The sequence below is a fragment of the Lepidochelys kempii genome, chromosome 1 (genome assembly GCF_965140285.1).
Source record: "Lepidochelys kempii isolate rLepKem1 chromosome 1, rLepKem1.hap1, whole genome shotgun sequence".
Classification (NCBI taxonomy): domain Eukaryota; kingdom Metazoa; phylum Chordata; order Testudines; family Cheloniidae; genus Lepidochelys; species Lepidochelys kempii.
The window spans coordinates 270055451-270078156 of NC_136380.1; the positions used below are offsets into that span (position 1 = coordinate 270055451).

Genomic DNA, 22706 nt, shown 5'->3' on the forward strand with positions numbered 1-22706 from the left:
CATTGCTGCTTTTCCCTGTCATATCCCAGCTTTTGCATCCCTTCTGCAATGTCTGAATAATCTTTATTCCTGCAGCAATTCCACAGTTGGGTTTGCACTGCATTTTCTCTCCATAGGTTGAGGAAGTCCAGAACTTCTTCCTTAGAACAGGCCGCAGTGCAAGCGTGCCTGATTCCCTGCCCCCACGCTCCTGTTAGCTGCAGTTTTACCTCATGCCTTACCTGTGTGTGTGAAGGCAGAAAAGGTGGTCCAGTAGGAAGAGAAGCATTTCCAAAACATGCTGAGGATTTTAAAAGGGGGTGGACTTTGATCACTGTGACCTTCAGGCAGCAGAGTTCAAAATCGGGACCAGAACAGTGACTGGGAAAGGGTCATTGTGGGATTGTTTCTGGAGGATTGTTTGTACTGGTATAGGTAATGGAGCATCCACACGGGCGTTATACCCATAGAACTGTGCTCATACAGGATTTATGTTGTTTTGTGGGACGTGATTTAACTTGACTGACAGAAAGCCAGGGTTTTACTGACTGGACTCAGAATTGCGCATGAATGCACCCAAACATGAGTTAACATAATGCAACCTTTACTGGTGAAACTTAGTAGTGTAGATCAGACATAAATCTCACATAACTTCCTCCAAATATTACACAAACTTATTCTAAGAGACTCATAAAAGTATTTGCTAAAGAAAGTGAGGTTGAGGCCTTTCAAGAAGGCGCACTGATTTTCTAGTCATTTTTCTTTCTGTATCTTCTGTTGGGTGTGGTACTCACAGACCCAAAATAAAACCTTTACTTTCCTACAATAAATTTAAGCCACACTTTAAATGGCCTGTGTCTAAGTCCCTTTATGTTGCAATTTAGTCTATTGCTTTTGTTTCCTAGCTGGATAACAGCCTAATTGTACATAATCATTCTTCCCTACTGCTTGATTAGATCTGTATAGCCATCAGTGAGTGAGGGAGATGGAAAGGACCTGAAATTACTCAGAATAAAGGAAATCCATACTATGCGTAAACTACTCAGAACACACCTTGTCTTATTTAATGAGTTATGATTTCATTTTTTTTGTCCACACTAGAAATTTATTCTAGACATTCCTTTCTTTGAAACTTTATCTTGCAATCTTTACTCATGCTAGTAAATGTTGGAGATAATGGGACTTCCTGCATGAACAAGGGCTACAGGACTGGGCCCTTCGGGCAGGGGTTTTCAAACTGGGGGTCATGACTGCTCAGGGGGTTGCAAGGTTATTACATGGGGGGAGGGGGTCACGAGCTGTTAGCCTCCATCCAAAACCCTGCTTCACCTCCAGGATTTATAATAGTGTTAAATATTTTTAAAGTGTTTTTAATTTATAAGGGGGGTTGCACTTAGAGGCTTGTTGTGTGAAAAGGGGTCACCAATACAAAAGTTTGAGAACCACTGCCTTAGGGTATGTCTACACTGTGATTAGACACCCGCAGCTGACCTGTGCCAGCTGACTCAGGGTTCAGGGGTGTGTAATTGCAGTGTAGACATCCAGGCTCAGGCTGGAGCCTGGCCTCTAGGACCTTGTGAAGTAGGAGGGTCCCAGAGCTCAAGCTGGAACATCTACACCACAATGAAACAGCCCCACAGCTTGAGCATTGGGATCCTAGTCAGCTGGCATGAGCAGTGTAGACACACCCTTAGGGAGCAAGGTTTGTAAAACTTGGCTTATTGTTGCAGAAGGAGTTGAGGTGTAGAAGGGAAAAGGATTTCCTTGGCGATAAACATTTAATGTTTGAGTATTGAAGCCTTATTTCCTTTCCTAAAGAAGGGATGATGGGTGCACACATTTCACCACTACACGGCCCAAACTGAAGTGGGTAGGAGAGTTGAGGCAGATCAGAGAGCCCTCGGGACTGCTTTGGCTTGCTCTCCCTGACACCATCTCTGGCAGCAGTAGTGTTATTTAGCCCCTCCATATAAACAGATGTTTTGATAGGGCTCTGTCTCTGCCTTAACTCTCCTCTTTGTGACAGCTGCTCCCTTACCTGCTAAGTATTTTGGTGGAGAGATGATGGCTGATTATTGTTGTGTTAGCTGTAAGGAGCCCTGAAAAGGCTCCCAATGATGGCAGCCATTGGGCTACTGTTCCTGGCGGTGCCTCTCTCCCCCGCCCATTGCTGCTAGGAGGAAGCCCCAGGGATATGCTCCTTAGATGTTATAGCGGGAGGCAAAGCTTACTTCTGCCTTGGGGACAGGGATTCCCAATGATTCTGTGCCACACAACCTTCTCCTCCACCCCCCAATCTTTGTTTTTAAAATAATGCTTGTAGCAGCAAAGTAAGGTGTTGGGATAGAGCAGTGCTTTAGGGATTTTCAAATTATCACACTGGGGAGCAAAATGGAATATATTTGGAAGTACAAGCCTATACAGATTCTGTCTAGACTGAAGCCTACACAGCCAAGATATTACATTTTCCTTGCTTTTGCTGTATAATTTGACTGAACTCATAGATAACAATGTCTTCTGATAGGGCATTTGATACTCTTGCGAAAGCACTAAACCCAGGAGAGAGTGCAGCATGTCAGAGCTCTGCAGAGACTGTTGAAGCCAATGTACATCTGATTGGTGGAGAAACAAGCATGAATATCGTTGAAATAGAGGGGCCGCTTCTCAGCGATGCACATGTCGCTTTCAGGGTATTTTATATGTGTTTAATGTTTTTGACTTATAAACATTAAAACTAATTTCTTAGCCATTTTAAAGGTTCAAGAATTTGGTATGTACTTTATTTGTTTATTTGTTTAAATTTCTTAAGGAATAACCAGGTGTACTTAAATATTGTCATTCATGTTCTGAGGAATGCACTGCTTTTGTTCAATGGTTAGCTATTTCTTGTTCAGGAAAATTAACATCCCTCCTGAGTGTTTTTGCAGCACGGTTTATTATATAAACAGCACTCTTCACTGCGATCTTCTCTGTAGCTTATTTCCCTCAAAATCAGTCTGTAATCCATGCTACTGGATCTACAGCACTATGTAGTTACAAAAAAACAAAGATTCATAAGTATTACAATGTGCCATATATACAAACTCTTGACATATGAGCCAAGCATGCAGGATTTAGAACTGAGGCTCTGGACCTCATTTGTGACAGGACTTCTCCTTTGCTTACCTATCTCACTGCTTTAGGATATTAATTGACTTTAACCATTGTGGTTCTCTTGCCATTTTCCATAACCTTTTTTGGGAGAGGAGCCAAATACTTCATATTTTTATTTCCACTTTATGAACCTATGGAATTTCCTCCATCTTTTTCCTCTTCAACTCATAGCTACCACTTGAGCAAATAAAAAGACTGCATATATGAACATTTCAGTACAGAGCATTGCATTGGGCTTTGTCCTCTCCAACCAGCCCACTCTTTGGTCACCCTTGTAAATATAAATCTAATCCTAATCCTAGAACACAGTTTCTACATTTTAAAATAGTTATCTTAGTCAAAACTATTTTAATTCTATTAATTTTATATATATAGCCAATTATTAATCTCTGGGAATAGAACTACTGTGTTATAATTAAATATCCATTTTGGATCAAATCGTGCTGCCCTTACTCATGCAATAAACCTGTTAGTTCCATTGAAGTCAATGTGTGTGAGTCACTTGGAAGGTTTGGCCATTTATGTTTAATGTGAGCAGTGCTAGGATATCAGGCAGTTTATATATGCTGAATATCAGGTGTAGCATGTTAACATACTAGAATAGTATATTTATTTATAAAATATTAATTTTAAAAACTACAAACCAAAGAATTTTTGTAAATATTTTCCCCCCTAAAACTAATAGTTTTGGCAATTCCACTAATTTTTCAGGCCATTTATTCCACTCCTCTGGGGCAAGCTATGGAAAGGTATGATACCTCCCAATTTGTTTTTTTTTTTTATATCTATAGCTGTAAGTGTAAGCAGTTGCATCAAAATAATCCCACTGACAGTGTTTCTTCTAAGGTATCAGTCTTCTCAAAATGTCTCAAAGGATTGCAATGTAATTTACTTGGGATGCTCATAGCTAATTTTTTCAAATATATGATCATCTATATAAAGTGTGGAATTCAAATAAATTTGCCCTGTTTCTTCACTGCTCTGTAATTCTATACAAGTTTAACAATTGTGACTAATGAACAAAGGCAGTCATGCAATTTATTTCAAGGCTTTATCTAATTCATGTTATTTTTTAAAATACACTACTTTCCTTTTTTCCTTGCAAGACATTACGTCAAAGACTTTTTTTTGTAATTACAATTTTTAACAAGCAATAAAATAACTAATTTTACAATTCCTTTTTGCATCAGCTCACCATGCCTTCTCCGATGCCTGAATACCTGAATGTTCATTACATCTGTGAATCAGCCTCCAGACTACTCTTTTTGTCCATGCACTGGGCACGCTCCATTCCTTCCTTCCAAGCTCTAGGGTGAGTGTTCAAACATTCTTTGATATAATCAATGGACTAAATAGACCATTTGTCCTGGAATATACTCTTATATCAAGGGAACACTGGAAAACATAATCCCAACGATACATACAAAATGATGGCGTCTAAATCAGCTGTTACCACGCAAGAAAGAGATCTTGGAGTCATCGTGGCTAGGTCTCTGAAAACATCTACTCAATGTGCAGCAGCAGTCAAAAAAGCGAACAGAATGTTAGGAACCATTAGGAAGGGGATAGATAATAAGATAGAAGATCTCATGCCACTGTATAAATCTGTGATACACACATACCTAGAATACTGCATGCAGTTCCAGTCTCCCCGTCTCAAAAAAGATATACTAGAATTGGAAAAAGTACAGAGAAAGGCAACAAAACTGATTAGTAGTATGGAACAGTTTTCATAATGAGGAGAAATTAAAAAGACTTATGTCAGAAAAGAAACGACCCGGGCGGGGGAGGCTGGCTATGAAAGTGGTCTATAAAATCATGTGGAGAAAGTGAATAAGGAAGTATTGTTTACCCCTTCACATAACAGAAGAACCCGTGGTCGCTGAATGAAATTAATAGGTAATAGGTTTAAAACAAACAAAAGGAAGTACTTCTTCATATAAAGCACAGTCAACCTGTGGAATTCATTGCTGGGGATGTTGTAAAGGCCAGGGTTCAAAAAAGAATTAGCTAAGTTCATGGATAATAGGTCCATCAATGGCTATTAGCAAAGATAGTCAGGGATGCAACCTCATGCTCTGGGTGTCCATAACCCTATGACTGCTAGAAGTCGGGACTGGACGACGAGATGGATCACTGGATAAATTGCCCTGTTCTGTTCATTCCCTCTGAAGCATCTGATACTGATCACCTTGTCAGAGGACAAGATATTGGGCTAGATGGACCATTGGTCTGACCCCGTATGGTCATTCTTACGATCTTGAATTAGGTTTGGATTATCGTAAACTTGTACTTTTGAAAAATCACTTTCATATTGCTTTTTAAAAAACATCCCCAACAATACATCTAAACAATTAAATGAATTTGTTAGAATTGCTGAGTACTCGTCATTATAAACATGAAGTGTAAAGTAGGCCTGTCAATGAATCGCAGTTAACTCATGTGATTAACTCAAAAAAATTAATTGCGATTAATCGCAGTTTTAATTGCACTGTTAAACAATAGAATACCAATTGAAATTTATTAAATATTTTGGATGTTTTTCTACATTTTCATATATACTGTATTCTGTGTTGTAATTGAAATCAAAGTGTATATTATTTTTTGATTACAAATACTTGCATTGTAAAAATGATAAAGAAATAGTATTTTTCAATTCACCTCATACAAGTACTGTAGTGCAATCTTTTTGTCGTGAAAGTGCAACTTACAAATGTAGATTTTTTTTGTTGTTGCATAACTGCACTCAAAAACAAAATAATGTAAAACTTCAGACCCTATAAGTCCACTCAGTCCTACTTCTTGTTCAGCCAATCACTAAGACAAACAAGTTTGTTTACATTTACAGGAGATAATGCTGCACTCTTCTTATTTACAATGTCACCAGAAAGTGAGAACAGGCATTTGCATGGAACTTTTGTTGCTGGCATTGCAAGGTATTTACGTGCCAGATATGCTGAACTTTCTGTATGCCCCTTCGTGCTTTGGCCACCATTCCAGAGGACATGCTGATGATGCTCGTTAAAAAATGTGTTAATTAAATTTGTGACTGAACTTCTTGGGGGAGAATTGTATATCCCCTGCTCTGTTTTACCCACATTCTGCCATCTGTTTCATGTTATAGCAGTCTTGGATGATGACCCAACACATGTTGTTCATTTTAAGAAAACTTTTGCTGCAGATTTCACAAAACGCAAAGAAGGTACCAATGTGAGATTTCTAAAGATAGCTACGGCACTTGACCCAAGATTTAAGAATCTGAAGTGCCTTCCAAAATCTGAGAGCGACAAGGTGTGGAGCATGCTTTCAGAAGTCTTAAAAGAGCAACACTCCAATGCAGAAACTACAGAATCTGAACCACCAAAAAAGAAAATCAACCTCCTGCTGATGGCATCTGACTCGGATAATGAAAATGAAAATGCATCGGTCCAAACTGTTTTGGACTGTTATCAAGCAGAACCCATCATCAGCATGAACGCATGTCCCCTAGAATGGTGGCTGAAGCATGAAGGGACATATGAATCTTTAGCACAGCTGGCATGTAATATCTTGCGACACCGGCTACAACAGTGCCATGAGAACACCTGTTCTCACCTTCAGATGACGTTGTAAACAAGAAGCGGACAGTATTATCTCCTGCAAATGTAAACAAACTCGTTTGTCTGAACAAGAAGTAGGACTGAGTGGAATTGCAGGCTCTAAAATTTTACATTTATTTTTGAATGCAGTTTTTTTTTAACATAATTCTACATTTGTAAGTTCAACTTTCATGATAAAGAGATTGCACTACAGTACTTGTATTAGGTGACTTGAAAAATACTATTTCTTTTGTTTTTTTACAGTCCAAATAGTTGTAATCAAAAATAAATGTAAAATGAGCACTGTACACTTTGTATTCTGTGTTGTAATTGAAATCAATATATTTGAAAATGTAGAAAAAATCAAAAATATTTAAATGTATTCTATTATTGTTTAATTGCACAATTAATCATAATTAATTTTTTTAATTGCGCGATTAATCACAAATAATTTTTTTAATTGCTTGACAGCCCTAATATAAAGTGAAGGTTATTGCATTACATTAGAAAATGAAAACCTATGTTTGGTTGTTGGCAGAGAGCTGAACTTGTCTATGCATACCATCATTTCTTGAATTAGTCATTTTAACCTTTTAACATCTCATGATTTCCTGTGGTACATGAGTTGCAAGTGGTGAGATCGGACTCAGCCTGTATTTGCAACTAGCGTGCGATGGTGATGAAAATCACCAAAGAAAGGTAGAGAGAGGCTGATACACAGCTACCTGTGTGCCTTGGGCATCAGATGTTGTTCTCCTTTTGCAAATCAATTACTGGTAGTCACTGTACCATTATTAACGTATTCTGGAAAATAGTGAGAAGTATTAGTAACATTTATCAGACATTGAGAGGTGGGGGGTTTTTTATTGTAGAGCATGCCAGTTACCAGAAATAAATTGCCTCTTGCAGCTAAAACCAGTTTTTATCATTCTCTTTATATTTTCTTAAGAGCTTGCACTCTGTGCAGCAAAATCCATTAGCTCTCTTAAATTTCTTAGCTCTGATATAGTTCATGTAGTTCTGCATGACATGAGGAAGTGCATTTAATTCCAAGACAAAGAGAAACATCTTGTGTGTACTCTGTAACTTTCCTGTCAGGTGTCATTTTATGAGACAGAGTGATTTCAGAACATACTCTTAAAAAAAAAATCAAATGGTTAAAAATACTATAGCAACTATGAGAAAAAATGGAGAAAATGCAAGTTAACCTTCATCCATATATAAGTCATATTGGTCTCTGCACACGTCTAAAATGCCTTGGATAAATTTTTTGTGATTATCTTGCATAATGTCTCCATTTCCCCTTTATGACTAAATCAAATACTGAAACAACTGTTGACTTTCAACTAAATTTATTTAAAAACATAATCCAACAACATGCCAGCTTTAAGGTTTTTTTTTTAAAAAGGCCTTCAGCCTGCCATTCAGCATCCTCAACACAGGAGCCATCTGAACTTCCGCCACTGCATGTAAATATTGTTTAAAAACTAGTGTAAACCCTGAGCAAATTAATGTGATAGGACATGCATTGAAAATGTAACTAATGATGTCTACCAGCTTGCTTGTGCTAGGGAGGTGTAGAGAGACAAGGTGGATGAGGTAATATCTTTCATTGGACCAACTGACACCGAGCTTTTCTTCATGTCTGGGAAATATACTCGGAGCATCATAGCTAAATATAAGGTGGAACAGATTGTTTAGCATAAGTAGTTAAAATACAGTTATGCAAGGTGAAGTGGACTGTTAACACCCTTCCAGTCACAGAGGGAAAAAGAATGAGAGGAGACCTCAGGGGCAGTTGTTAGTGATTTATAGATTGTTGCAATAAGCGATAAATCCAGTGTGTCTATTCAGTAGATGATTTTTAGTGTCTAGCAAAGTTATGAATTTAAGCTCCCAGGCTCATCTTGAAAGTGTTGTGCAGGTTTTCTTTGAGGAGGAGGACCAATAGGTCAGGTATAGTGTGATCACTTTGTGAAAAGTGTTCACCCAAAGGTGATACAATGTTTTGTCTTTTATCATTTTCCTGCATGAGTTCATTCAAGAGTGTAGTGATTGTCTGGTTTCACCCACAGAGTTGTAATTGGAGCATTTAGTGCACTGGTTGATAGGCACGTGTAGGACCCATGGATTTAGAAAGGTGTGTGGGGGTGGGCATTGATCATTGTTGCAGTGGAGACCACTGGCTTAGCCAGGTGGAGAAAACAGGGGGAGCGGAGATAAAAAAAGGCACCACCCGCTAGTACTCACCCGGCGGCGCTCCGGGTCTTCGGCGGCAGGTCAGGCGGCGCTCTGGGTCTACAGTGGCACTTCGGCGTCGGGTCCTTCACTCGCTCCGGTCTTCGGCGGCACTGAAGACACCCCACACACACCCCACCAAAATGCCGCCGAAGACCGGAGCGAGTGAAGGACCTGACGCCGAAGTGCCACTGAAGACCCGGAGCGCCGCCTGACCCGCCGCCGAAGACCCGGAGTGCTGCTGGGTGAGTAAAAATTAAAAAGGCGCCAAAAAATTAAAAAGGCGCCACTTCTACTCAGTGGGAGAGCGACCACTGCCCCGCTCCCCTCCTAGCTATGCTCCTGGTGGAGACACGTTGGCAGGTTTTGCATCTGTTCTGGCAGGGTCTGGTGCTACTTCGAGTTGGTGTGTCCTCTCCTGTCTTTGCTGCTGCTGCTGAGCTTGGAGAGTTGGTGGGTTGTTTGAAGGCCGGAAGAGGGGTTCAGGAAAGATTTCTTTTAGAATGGGGGTCCCCATCGAGTATGGATTGTAGTTGTTTGATGATACCCCTTAAGGGTTCTTGTGTGGGGAGGTGGGTGAGAACTACACAATTGGTGTGCAATTGGAGGATGTTTTATTTCTGTATTGAAGCAAATTCTCTCTATTTGGGTGGCCTGTTCTGTGATTCAGACTATTAATTTTTAGTTCTTTAAAAACAGACCAACTTCTATACAAATGCTACTTTTAACATAAACGTGGGAATTTTAATTCTAACATGCAAATACAGATATTTTTGATCTGGGTCTTGATTTGTTGAAAGTGGTAGTAATGGCTAAACTAGATTAATTGTTACTATTTGTATTGTGCGCTGCAGATGTGAAGCACTCTTTAATTGCAAGTAAACAATTTCATTGACCGAATTTTTTTGTTCCTTTAAATAGGCAAGATAACAGCATATCATTAGTAAAAGCCTGCTGGAATGAACTTTTTACACTTGGTCTTGCACAGTGTTCACAAGTGATGAATGTAGCAACTATATTAACTGCATTTGTTAATCACCTGCATGGTAGCTTACAGCAAGGTAAGATGCATCCTGCTATTTTTCAGGGTGTAGATGGGGAGTTAATTAACAGCATGAGTTAAATGTCAGTGCATAATTTTTATACTGTGCAGAAGTTTATTAGTTGTCTGCGAATTGTTAATGGAAATTTATTGTGTACACAGTTGAATGGCCACTATTGAAATAATAATATAAAGTCCGTGAAAAATGTGGAAAATTTTGTAAATCTACAGAAGTCAGTCACATTTAATAATAATAAAAACTGTATTTTAATGTGTCCCCTTCCTTTTCGTTTTCCCTCCCCCTCCCAGAAAATATGTATACAAATAATTGTTCTAATTAAAAACGCAAAGTTCAATAGGACATGCTGAACAACCTCAAGGAAAATATTGCAGTCAAAATTGACTTGCATTCTGCACTCAGTCATCAGTCTCTATAAAATTGTATTGGAAGTCTTGCTGTTTTGTATGGTATAAAGCAAGACTAAATTCTGAGTTTCTCTAGAATTGAGATTTCACAAGCTTAGTGGGCAGCGTGTAGCTTATGTATTTTGAAAGAGTAATAAGTTGCAAGTTTTTAGCAGTGAGGGCAATTAATCATTGGAACAACTTACGAAGGGTTGTGGTTGATTCTCCATCACTGGACATTTTTAAATCAAGATTGGATGTTTTTCTAAAAGATACATACTCTAATTCAAGCACAGCTACTGTTGATTTAAAGAAGGAATTAATACAGGGGTGGCCAACCTTTGGCTCCGGAGCCTCATGTGGCTCTTCAGAAGTTAATATGCAGCTCCTTGTATAGGCATGGACTCCGGGGCTGGAGCTACAGGCGCCAACTTTCCAGTGTGCTGGGGAATGCTCACTGCTCAACCCCTGGCTCTGCCACAGGCCCTGCCTCCACTCCACCCCTTCCCACCCCCTCCCCTGAGCGTGCAGTGCCCTCGATCCTCCCCGTCCCCTCCCAGAGCCTCCTGCACACCACAAAACAGCTGATCAAGAGGTGTGTGGAGGGAGGGGGAGGCGCTGATGGGCGGGAGGTGCTGGGAGCCGGGCAGGGGGGAAGCTGATGGGGGGCTGCTGACATATTACTGCAGCTCTTTGGCAATGTACATTGGTAAATTCTGGCTCCTTCTCAGGCTCAGGTTGGCCACCGCTGAATTAATACATGGATATTCTATAATTTGTGTTATGTAGAAGGTCAGACTAGACAATCACAATGGTCCCTTCTGGCCTTAAAATCTATTACTGTACAAGACCCATTATGGCAAATCATGTAAAATATGTTCCTAAAACTAGAAGCAGATTATAGCGTAAGAAACTTTTAGAGTATTATTTTGATTCTCCATGTTCCTGGAGACTTAAGTATTTTTTCTTTAGTTGCTTCTTTTCAGTCCTAACTTTAAAATGTACTTGAATTTGTCTGAAATTTATTATGGAGAAGGGAAAGGTTACAATATTTTTTTCTCCTTCATGAAGTGAGCCTGTAGATTCCAATTGTAGGTATCATGACACAACTCATGATCCATGGAGCTATGCTAGTCAGGGTTCTATTCATAACTGCCACATAATTGTACCTGAGAATTTGTTTTAACACACACACCCTCCAAAAAACGACGACAACAATCGTTGTGCTAGTGAGGGGGGGGGAAATCCTTCTGAATGTGAACTGGATGCAAACTGATTCAATGATAGCTGCCAGAGGGTACAGTTAACTGTAAGGGTAGTTAAGCACTGGGGCAAATTACCTAGGGAGGTTTGTGGAGGTCTTTAAGAACAGGTTAGACAAACACCTGTTAGGGATGGTCTAGATCAGTGTTTCTCAACGACAGGTCCATGGACCGGTTCCGGTCCCTGAGATTTCCCTGATGCAGTTTAGGAAGCCAGCAAGCTGGTCCCTGGTATCAAAAGATTTAGAAACACTGGTCTAGGTAATACCTAGTCCGTCTCAGGGCAGGAGACTGGACTAGAAGATTTATTAGGGTCCCTTCCAGTCTTACATTTCTATGATTCTGTTCTATGATTCTGTGGTAATTATGTAACTGCTGATACCTTTAGCAGAAATATCAAGCTAATTGTAATTTTGGGGCACATTAGTAGATATTGGGGTGGTGTGCAATGAGGCTGGTAGTTGCAGTCATGGTTTTCTGGGAGTGGAAAATGAGAAATTCAAAACACTCCTTTCCCCACATTTTAAGTCACTTCTGCCCCTGCCCAAGATAAGATAAATCCATCTCTGCAATACAAAAAGCCTTATCTGTCTCCTAGATATTACAATCAGCTCTCACGTTTTGCAGTGTTCTGAAAACTGTGTCCCCCGTTCAGCTTCCAAAACCTCTAGCTTTCCCAGGACAGCTTCTACAGCATAGTTACTCATTGTCAGTACAGAAATCTCCTATTCCAATGGTTTCTACGCTGGTGCCGCCCCCTCTCATCACTTGTAAACTTTTTTTACGCCATCTCGTTCATACTGAGTCCTAGAGTTTTTTTGCTTGACCCAGTTCTTACCTGGATCTGGTTTCCCCCATCCCAGTCAAGAGGTTTGGAGGTTCCTGTTTCTTTTCAAGGCTCTTGCAGCCGTGAACTATTCAGCTGATCCTAGCTGATTTAAAGTTGCAGGTTTAATGTGCAAATCTCAACAACTTTCACAGACATTTTACCACCTCATCTTACTCCTATCTGATACTGAGTCTTTGAAGAAAAATTGCTTGTTCCTTGGACTACACCTGTTGTTTGGGGTTAACCCTATGATAGCTCATCTCATAGGGCTTGTACAGTGTGTCTAGAGTGGCAACAGACCCAGTCCAGCAAACTCACCATTCACCAAGGCATTGTTTACACTGAGAATTTTAGGAAAGTACCTTCCATTGCTTGGATACAGTGGTAAAAATGCCATTGGCCAGTCTACATCAGTGCCCCCACAGTTACTAGCACTAGTGGGGCTGCACTGATGCTAGAGCAATGGTGGAGGATTTCCCTACAATTCTGTTTTTTGATGTGGTTTCATCCCTGTTTGAAGCTGTACGCATACATGGGTGACTGGTGCAGCCTTTTCAGAAGGCAGTTCAAGCCCTGAAAACAGCTGCTTGACTGGGTCTCTGTCAGTATGGAAAGATCTGTGATGAGACAGTCAGATCTAACATTTAAAAGAGCTACTTTAGACTCTATGAGAAGAAGAGCAATTCTTAAGAACATTTCAGTCTTTTCTTGTTCTGGGAGGTTGGAGGTGACCTTGGGCCTTTAGGTGAGTTGCAGTAACAACAACAACAAAAGAATAAGGTAAAGAAAATGAAACCTGAGTTGACTGAATTATTTAATGAGTGGAGGTCTCTGGAATGAAGCAAAGCACATCCTCTCCATCTTGCTCCATGGAAGATTACAGCAGGAAAAAGGGAAATTCTTAAGGCTAGAGTTTTCAAAAATGAGTGCCTATGGTTAGGGTCCTAAATGAGAGGCCTGACTCTAAAAGTTGTTGTGCATCCAGTGGCCTTCATTGATTTCAGGAGGATACTCAGGAATTTTGAAAATCAGGGTTTTTATTCAGAAAACTAAATTTAGACACCAATTTTTGAAAATTTTTCCCCCAAAAAAATTCTTCAAAAGAGATCTGCAAAAATCTTATATCCCTCAGAGCTGGTCGGCACCACACAGGTTGACATAAGGCAGCTTATGTTGGCCTAATTATGTCAGTGTCTACACTGCAGCCTTCCTCCCACCGATGTAAGTGCTGTACTACACCAGTATAACAACTCCACCTCCATGACAGGTGTAAGGCTTATGTCAGTGTAGTTAGGACCACGCAGTGTCTGTGTAGACACTGCATCCTTTACATCCACTTTCTTGTCAGTTTCAGGGCAGAAGCCATGAAATTGACAAGAAAGCACCTGCTCCCCGGAGAGCTGGGCGGCTGGACCCTACTCCCCGCTGAGAGCTGGGGTGAGAAGCCCAGGGGGCTTCCCCCGCTCCTGGCTGGGAGCCAGGATGAGAAGCCCAGGTGAGCTGTGAAATTGAGAAGGTTGCCCAGGTGGGGGTGGGGGTGCGGAGACACCAGGGCAGCTGGACTCTGTTCACCGATGGTGAGAAGCCCTGGGCGGCTTTCCCTTGCTCCCAGTGGGGAACAGGGTAGGGAGGGACAAGAAGCTCCAGGCAACTTCCCCCGGCTCCTGACAGGGAACGCGGAGCAACGAGGGGGCTTCCTGCCGGGAGCCTGTGGCTCAGCCAGGTTTATGGCAGGGAGCTCCCAGTGAAGTTGAGAGACCGGGCTCTCAGCTCCCCACACTGCCCCTCTTAGGTTGGTGGAAGTGCTCCTGGTGAGGATGTGCACCACTGACCAAAGGAGGGCAGCGTGGACATGCACCACCGCAGTAATTACATGGTGAGTTTGTAGTGTAGACATAACTTCATAGGTATCAGATATAAGCCCCTTATATTGAAACATCTTGTTCCACGATACTTTGTTGTTCAACTCTACTTTAAAAAAAAAAATGAACAGGGCTGTAATTGCTTGTGAGATACACATAGCATCTCAGTCTTTAATACTTTGGACTTCAGTGCCATTCTATGACTTTTCTCTATCTAAAAAGAAATAGATTTGCTTTAATCGTTTTACAGTTATAATAATTAGATTGGGGCTCAAGTTACTTTAATTGTTCTAGCATGGGCAAGACTCTTGTGGTATTAAATTCATATACCTCTCCAGAGAATTCCCTATATTCCTCCTAGTAGTGTTAGCTCTCATACCCCTAAATGGGGTAAGATTTTCTATCCAGATCTTGAATGGTTTTGTATGTCTTCACCTAGCCGCTCGGTTTGGATTCCTAAAAATTGACTCATCTCACTTTTAAAAAGGGGAAAGTAATCGTGCTGCTATCCAAAAAACCTTTCCCAGTGCAGTCACGTATTTATACTGATAGTTTAGGAATACAGCTAAGACAGGCATGGGGTGGATCCTTTTACAGACTTTGATTCTAGAACATTCAGATCCTAAAATGGAGGAAGTGCTCTTTAATAGATTTGCTGCTGCTAACGCTTCTGTGATGAGTGAGCATGGCACATGACTCTTATGGAGTACATCTGCAGGGGAGCAATACATTCAGGGAATTCCATTTACTGCTATGTAATCTTCTTCCCCCTTCTGGTGATTAATATTTCAGATGCCAGTCCACCTCTGATCATTGGACTCTCTTGTAGGATTATCAGACTAATCATGAAGTGGGTTTAAATAAATAAATAAACATTCATTCATTCATTGGCCTGTAATTTTTTTCCTTCAGAAGAAGAATATGGATTCATATTACCAGCTATATGAATCATTTAGAAATCAGGAGTAAATTTATCCAGAAAATCCATTCTGCAATTTTTTTGTGCTAATCTAGATAAGCTGTCTACAGATAGAGGAAAACTAGTCATGGAGCATATCTTCAAACTGCAAGAGTTCTGTAACAGTATGGTTAAGCTTTGCCTAGATGGCTACGAATACGCTTATCTGAAAGCAATCGTCCTCTTCAGTCCTGGTATGTAATTATTTTTAACTTCAAATTTTGTTCTTTTCTGTGACAATTGAGATATGAGTATTTACAGTGTATTTAAAAGTTGTTGTATTTTCCAAAATCCAAGCTTTCAGTTAAGGTGTGGGGGGGAGAGTGATTTCGTATGTAAGTTCATGCATTTCTGACATTGTAGTTCAATAGCTGTAACAAATCTGTGAACCTGTTTTTATTTTAATTAGGTGCTAATTTAAAATCTAAAAGTCCCCTCTTCTCCCAGTCTACCAAAGGTTCCATCTTCACTGAGAATTTTAGGGATTTCTCCCGAAGTTGCTGTAGCACCAGTGCAGCTCAGCAATTGCTAGCAATGCTAGAAATGATAAGGCAGACTGACCACCAGTGTTTTTTACCATCATGTTCTCTAATTCTGCTCCTCGAGAATCAGTTGGAGCGGGGAGAGACTGGAAGGAAGGAAGACTTAGGGGCCAGTTTGGCAGTTGGGGGGTGACATTAGATAAGTAGGTGAGGGGGCAGGCAGGACTAGGAGATTGGGACAAAAAGCCTTTGAGGGAGGGAGATTGAGATAGGATTGGGCGACACAGAGATCAGATGAGGAGCCTGGGAGCGAGGGCGAGAAGAGAGGGGTTGTGTATTAAAAGAATGTTAAGATTGCGAAGTTAAGCATTCAAAAGTTAGAAAATGCGAGAATCATGGTTGTCTGTGCAACCTTGATTTAGCTGCCTTGTGCATATGATACAGTCTAATTATATGATAGTGTACTATTGTTTCCACAGTACACCTGCCCCATTCAGTGTACAGGGTGGACCTGCTCTGGGGATGATTCAGTGTTGTGTAGTAAAGGATACCATTGTCTGTAGGACTCCTGCCTTATTTGTTGTGGCAGTTGGAATTGATGTAGTGAATGAGGCAGGGGATAGCAGGAAGGGAAAGGATAGTTTAATGGTTAAGAATGTTGAATGCTGTCCTAGAGAATGGGATTCTGTCCCTGCCTCTGTCGCAGTTACAGTGTGGTGGTAGACCGGTCACTTAAACCAAAGTTTTCACAATTTGTCACTAATTGTGTGTCCTTATTTTCTGGAGGCCCAAAATAAGACCATGGGGCCTGAGTTGTGGAAATACTGATCATTCTCAGCTGCCACAGAAGAAAGCGGAAGGTGTTCTTTGACTGTATAAACTGTTATATAATACTCTGAAAAATCAGGTCCTAGATATGTCAAATGGGCATTTAAAATTAGTGGATACTTCTGACCTTAATCATTCTGTTCCTCAGTTCCCCATGTGTAAAATAGGGGGTAACACCACTCCCCTATCTCGCAGGGAGGCTGCGAAATTAAATTAAATTAATGTTTGTGAAATACTCAGATAATATAGTGATTAGCAACATAGAAAACCTCATGAAGAAATAAATAATTCTGTATTCAGAGCCAGGGTTGGAATAGTGTAGAGTAAGTAAGGAGGGGAGGAGATGAAGCGGCACACACTGAAAAATGAGGATGAAATAAAATATTGAGTAGCATGGTCTATCATATTCACTGTTTGAGGCAGAGGTCGTGTGGAAGTAATGTTTGATTAGGTAATTGAACACTGTATCATATTACATACACAGAAGGGAGCCTAATTAACCTTAATTCTGGCTTTTCCTAGCTTTTGAGCGCTTGACTTTGCTACCTTAATGTTCTTTTAATGTAGTCTTTTGTGTGTAATTTGATTTACACCAAGATACTACCTCTTGGCCCCAGGACTTTCATCCATTGTTTACAGATCCAAAGATTTATAATAAAAAAGAAAACAACAAACATTGCTATACAGAAACATAATCTGCCAGGTATTTTTCTGTATTTAGAGCAGTTTTTTACTCTGATACTTGCTGAGCAAGTCTGCTCATTTTTCTCATAAATGTTCTAAACGCAACAATAACAAATATGTCTTCTCATTGCTCTACCTTTCCTGAAGCTGATATCCAACAGAGGTGAATTTTAAAAAGTCACTAAAAATACCAGTATCAGTAGTATCAAATGTCAGTAGTATCATAATTTTAGCATCTATCCTAATAGCATCATAATTTGTATCCTATATTGGCATACTATTTTGGTGACAGTGAGGGCTTTGTTTTATTTCAGTAGATTGTGAGTCTTGAGGAACAGAAGGCAGCTGCTGTGCAGCCTTTACTATGTGAGCCATATCTATGAACATAGACAATAAAGGCAACAGTAAAAATACAGTGGTTATATCTGTCATGCAGTACTTCATTATATATTATTTAAACAGCAGGAATTCATTATAGTTAATCATTCATCACTCAGGCTGGAAAACATCCTATTTTCATGTTAAGGTTTTTCCATTGTCTTCAGCCTGTCACACCCAACACTACATCCACACATGGACAGGCACTGGAACTCTGAGTTCAGGCAACAGGAACCAGGAAACGAAGAGGAACAGGAAGTAATAAACAGGAAGGCCCTCCACTACCTCCTCTCCACACCAATCATCATACGGTGCCGCTACGTTCTTCATGACATTACCTATACAGAGCCCCAGTGTAGGAGTCACATGCCTGATCCTGGAAGCTTTTCAGACAGCAGATGGCAGTATATGGGATGCACTCAATTTCCTCAAGCCCAATGTTTCATAGACCGCAGATATAAATATCCTCCCTCTTCAGATTCCACAGTCTGCTACCTGGAGAGTGACAGAGCCAGACTCTTCCTTTTCTCTAATCTTATACATGCAAATCTAGTTGTAGATAGTTGCATTGTTAAGAGTTAGGTTTAAAGGTTTTTTTCACTTGTCAATTTTTTTTTATATATATATTAAGTCTCCTTTGGCCTTACTCACGATGGGAGGCACATCTAAAAGAATGGGATTTAAAAGAGATTCCTCTTATCTCACAAAAAGTTCTGTACTTAAGATAGGCATGAAAATGTCCCAAAGTACCATAAGACTCTACTCTAGAATCTGCTGCTGCAAGAGGCTTTGGTAATGCAAGAGTCTGATAGACCTTCCCCTGAAAACTTCCTATACACAAGTAATGTGGACAGTCAGCCTTCCTTAGTGCTAATGCCTACCATAAAATCCCAGGCTGATGAAACACATTCCCCTAGGTAAAGACCTGAATTCTTCAGATGGAGCCAAAGAAGACGCATCTTCTGGCACTGGTCATTCTAAAAAGCTGTACTGTGAGAGAAAGAGGTCCTCTGGCGAGGATCCCACAATGAATCTGCCCAAGGTTGTCATATGGAGGAGCCATCGTTGGATTCATGGTTCCTGCCTTTTCCAAGATTGGTGCAGTAGTTTTCCTTGAACTGAGAAAACCAGGTACTTTCCCAATCTGCTGCAGCTCCACCTCAAAGGGAACTTGGTTTAGGTACAGGAAAACTTTTGGTACCTCAGTTATCAGCCTGGACAGTTCCAAAATTAAAATTTTACCCAGTTGTCATCCATACATGTACTGGGTACCTTGGGGCTTTTGGTCCTGTGGTTCCCTTCCTCCTTAAGTGGCCTCTGTGATGAGATGATGGAAGACCAACATTGTCTCCTCCCCCATGCAAAGGAAGCTTTCTCCTACAAAAGCGGTAAAGAGTCCTGTGGCACCTTATAGACTAAAAGACGTATTGGAGCATAAGCTTTCGTGGGTGAATACCCACTTGTCGGATGCAGGTGATGGCCTCTTCAGAGGTTCCTGGGATTCCTCTACTTTAAATCTTCAAGAGCGGTAGTTGTACCTGATTTGAAATCAGATGCATTCTCTCTGAGGAGCAGGAACTGGTGAGGTAGTCCTAGGAATTCCTCTTCTGTAAGTTATGCCAAGGTCTTTCAGGATTTGGTGGGTAGAATGGCTGTGATATTGGTATTCCACTGGCAGTTTTGTCTAACAGACCACATACATTTTATTGAAATCCTGGCATACAAAGAGAAAAAAACAGTACTCCTCGTCAATGAGCTGGTTAAAGAGGTCTGGAATCACTCTTCCTCTGCTGCTTCTGCCTCAAGGAAGCCTTATACCAGGTTACCAGTGTGGGTTATTTTTCCAATACACCTGTACCCCGATATAACGTGACCCAATATAACACGAATTTGGATATAACACGGTAAAGCAGGGCTCCGGGGGGCGGGGCTGCACACTCCGGTGGATCAAAGCAAGTTTGATATAACGCGGTAAGATTTTTTGGCTCCCGAGGACAGCGTTATATCGGGGTAGAGGTGTATTTTACTCTGGGCCAGTTGTGAATTCTGCTGTAAATGACAAATCTAGAGCTGGGACAGTGTCATCAAAACATGGGCACACAGAGACCAAATTGCTAGAGTTATGGCCTGATAAGATGTTTTGTTCTAGTCCAGAGCTGTTACTTGGACTAGAACAAAACATGTTACCCAGTATGTTCCCCAAACCAAGGAATTTCTGGTGTTATACCAGAAAAGCTAGTTGTCCAAAAATTCTCTGGAGGCGTCACTTGATATCATGGACACTACAGCCAGGTCTTTGTCATGGTGAAGAGAGATTTCGGGCTCAGGAATGATGGTACCAGCAAACACAGAGACAATCTGGGAAGCCCTTTTGTTTTCAGAAGAGAGAAAAGGTGTTCTTTTCTGCCTCAGTAGTTTCATCTACTGGTGGCGCTGCATGTAGCAGCAAGTTTGAGGATGTGCCAGAGAGCCCTGGGTGAGTTTCAGGGGACCCAAATCCTCATCCTTTCTCCTCTTCTACCCCAGTCTTTTAGTATTCTTTGTTCCAGTATTTACCGGAATGACAGGCCATTTCTTCATGTAGCTGAGTCCTAAAGATCATTGAAAGGGGTACTCCTTGGAGTTCATAGCGTGACAAAACTTTATCTACCTTTTATTTCCTTATTTTTTTTTATCCCTCTCCTGAAAAAGTAGTTGGAGAAAAGGACATGTTGGAAATGGACACCACCCTGGAAGAAAGGTACTAGAAAGAAGTTCCAAAAGTAAAGGCCTACCCCTATTTTGAGCTCCTTATATTGAACAAATACAGAAGGAAAGTAAAATTACCTGTTTTCTCAAGGGAGCATAATCCTTGCTCTGGAACTTCAAGGCTGATTTGTGTCCTTGATATTTAATATGCTTGCTTTTACATTCAGATAAGAGCCACAGGAAGCACCTCAGTTTCATGAGAGGTTCAGCAATTGCCCCCATCGTATTCACCAAGTGCTTGATGGTATCTGCAACTCATCTGACTCATCAAAAGTCTTCCTATGAACACAACTGGCTCATAAGAGCCTAATCTTGCAAAGGGGTAGTTCGTGCCTTGTGGTAGACTTGCTTCTCTATCCAAAAATTATTCATTCACCCTCCCTGTGTTGATATATCTTGCTCCAACACAGCGACAAGGTGATGCAAATACGCCTCAAAGGCCTTTACTTGACAGCATGACTGCTAGGTTTTAGGATAGGATGTTTTGTCCTTGTCTGAAGAGATCAAGGCAGTGGGAGTCTAGAAAACATTTCACTAGGAAGTTTTACACTGTCAAGTGGAACAGGTTTTTAAAGTTTGCTCAAATGTCAAAGGCTTGACCTAGTTTCCTGTGTGTTTCCAATTACTGTCTCATGACACTTGTGTTGTCAGAAGTATCCCCAGAAGTCTTTTCTAACTGGAAAGGAATGTTCATCCCGTCAAGTTATGAACTAGCTGCTGTTTCGGTGCCTTCAGTGTCTCAAGGCTAACTGACCTAGTGAGATGGCAGCTTCAGGGGGAATCTATTACAGTATGCCCCTATCTGACATCTGTATGGCTGCTACATGGAGTTCAATTCATATGTTCACAAATGGCTTTTCTTTCTACATGGTATCAAGAATACGCGTTAGTATCAGCAGGCCAGTGCTTTAGTCGTTGTTGAACTAGCAGAGTTCCTCAGCCTGCCTTTTTAGGGAGATCATTACTAGCTAACCTCCTATAGTTGGGCTCTGAAAGTAATGTCATGAAGGAGAAAAAAGAAGTTACTTCGGTCAGTAACTCTTGTTCTCAAAACACTATTCCTCTACGCAATCACACTTGACCTTCCCTTCTGCTCTTTACTTTGGAACCATGCTTTATAGATGTTTATGGAGTTAAGAAATTGAGGGATCATTAGAAAGGACAGGATGTTTATACCATTGATCTATGAAATATTGGGTTTGAGGGAATTGTAGCACCTTCCAACCCAATCCAAACCTGATGGCACCTGATTACAAGTGTCGGGTTCAGACTGGGTATAAAAACAACCTGATGCTCTCTGGGTTGGTCCAGGTCATCTCTGATCTCCTCTTCCTGCCTGTGGGGTTGGTGCAGTGGTGGCTGTGTGCCCTACTCGTGCTGGCTGAGGTCACTTCACTCCACAGCATGCACAGCAGAGTGAGGCAACAGTGGCTGACAGGAGTGGGGCATGCAGCTGCCACTGCAGTGACCTCGTAGGCAGGAGGTAGCTTCAGATGAATCGCAGGCACAGGGCAAGGGAAGCAGGAAGCCCCGAGCATGCCAAGCTCACAGGACAAGGCATCAGCACTGACTCAGGCTCGAGGGGAACTGGCCACCCTTCACGTGTGCAGAGCTGAACCAGTGCAGGGAGCAGACAATGGACTGGAAGGAATTGGTCTGCAGGAGGGGGAGATGGACTGCGGGGGTAATTAGCTCCGGCAGTTCCAGGGAAGAAATAAAGTAAAGAAAATGTAGTCTGGGATGGCAGCTAGACTCCATATATTGTTTAAGCGCACAACTGTCCAATGAACTGTCAACATAGCAGAATAATGCTATGTTCAGTTGCAACACAGTAACTGGAGACAAGATCAAATGTGAATGAGATTATGTAAATAGCTTTACACATGGCAAGAACTGCATTTGCTTGGACTCCTAGAGAAGTTTAATAGATTCATCTGAGCACCGTAAATGAAATAGATCTCCGTCATTTAAGAAAATAATCCAATTAAGGCAAGGTACCCAGCATCAAAATTGTCAGAAAACCCCCAGAAGTTGCTACAGTAGCAAAAGAATTAATCGGATGGTTGCCCCAGATGGGCTTTGTTGTTTTTGTTTTGTGCATCTTATCCAGAGCAGGTATAACCATATAAATTGTGTTTCAGATCATCCAGGTCTCGAAAATGTGATACAGATTGAAAAGTTTCAAGAAAAGGCTTACATGGAGTTCCAAGATTATGTAACAAAAGTATATCCAGATGATACCTACAGGTATGTAAATTATATACATCACATGCTTGATTT

General features: G+C 41.0%; 1 protein-coding gene across 11 annotated transcripts in view; it reads left to right on the top strand.

Moving 5' to 3' along the window:
- Nucleotides 1–22706, top strand: part of NR2C1 (nuclear receptor subfamily 2 group C member 1) — a 114490-nt gene that overhangs the window by 83726 nt on the left and 8058 nt on the right. For all 11 annotated transcript variants that reach the window (XM_073327520.2, XM_073327519.2, XM_073327516.2 and 8 more), the window contains 5 exons: nucleotides 2504–2669; nucleotides 4323–4444; nucleotides 9870–10009; nucleotides 15363–15500; nucleotides 22568–22673. In XM_073327520.2, coding sequence (XP_073183621.1) covers nucleotides 2504–2669; nucleotides 4323–4444; nucleotides 9870–10009; nucleotides 15363–15500; nucleotides 22568–22673 — 672 coding nt within the window. The remainder of the gene's footprint in view (nucleotides 1–2503; nucleotides 2670–4322; nucleotides 4445–9869; nucleotides 10010–15362; nucleotides 15501–22567; nucleotides 22674–22706) is intronic.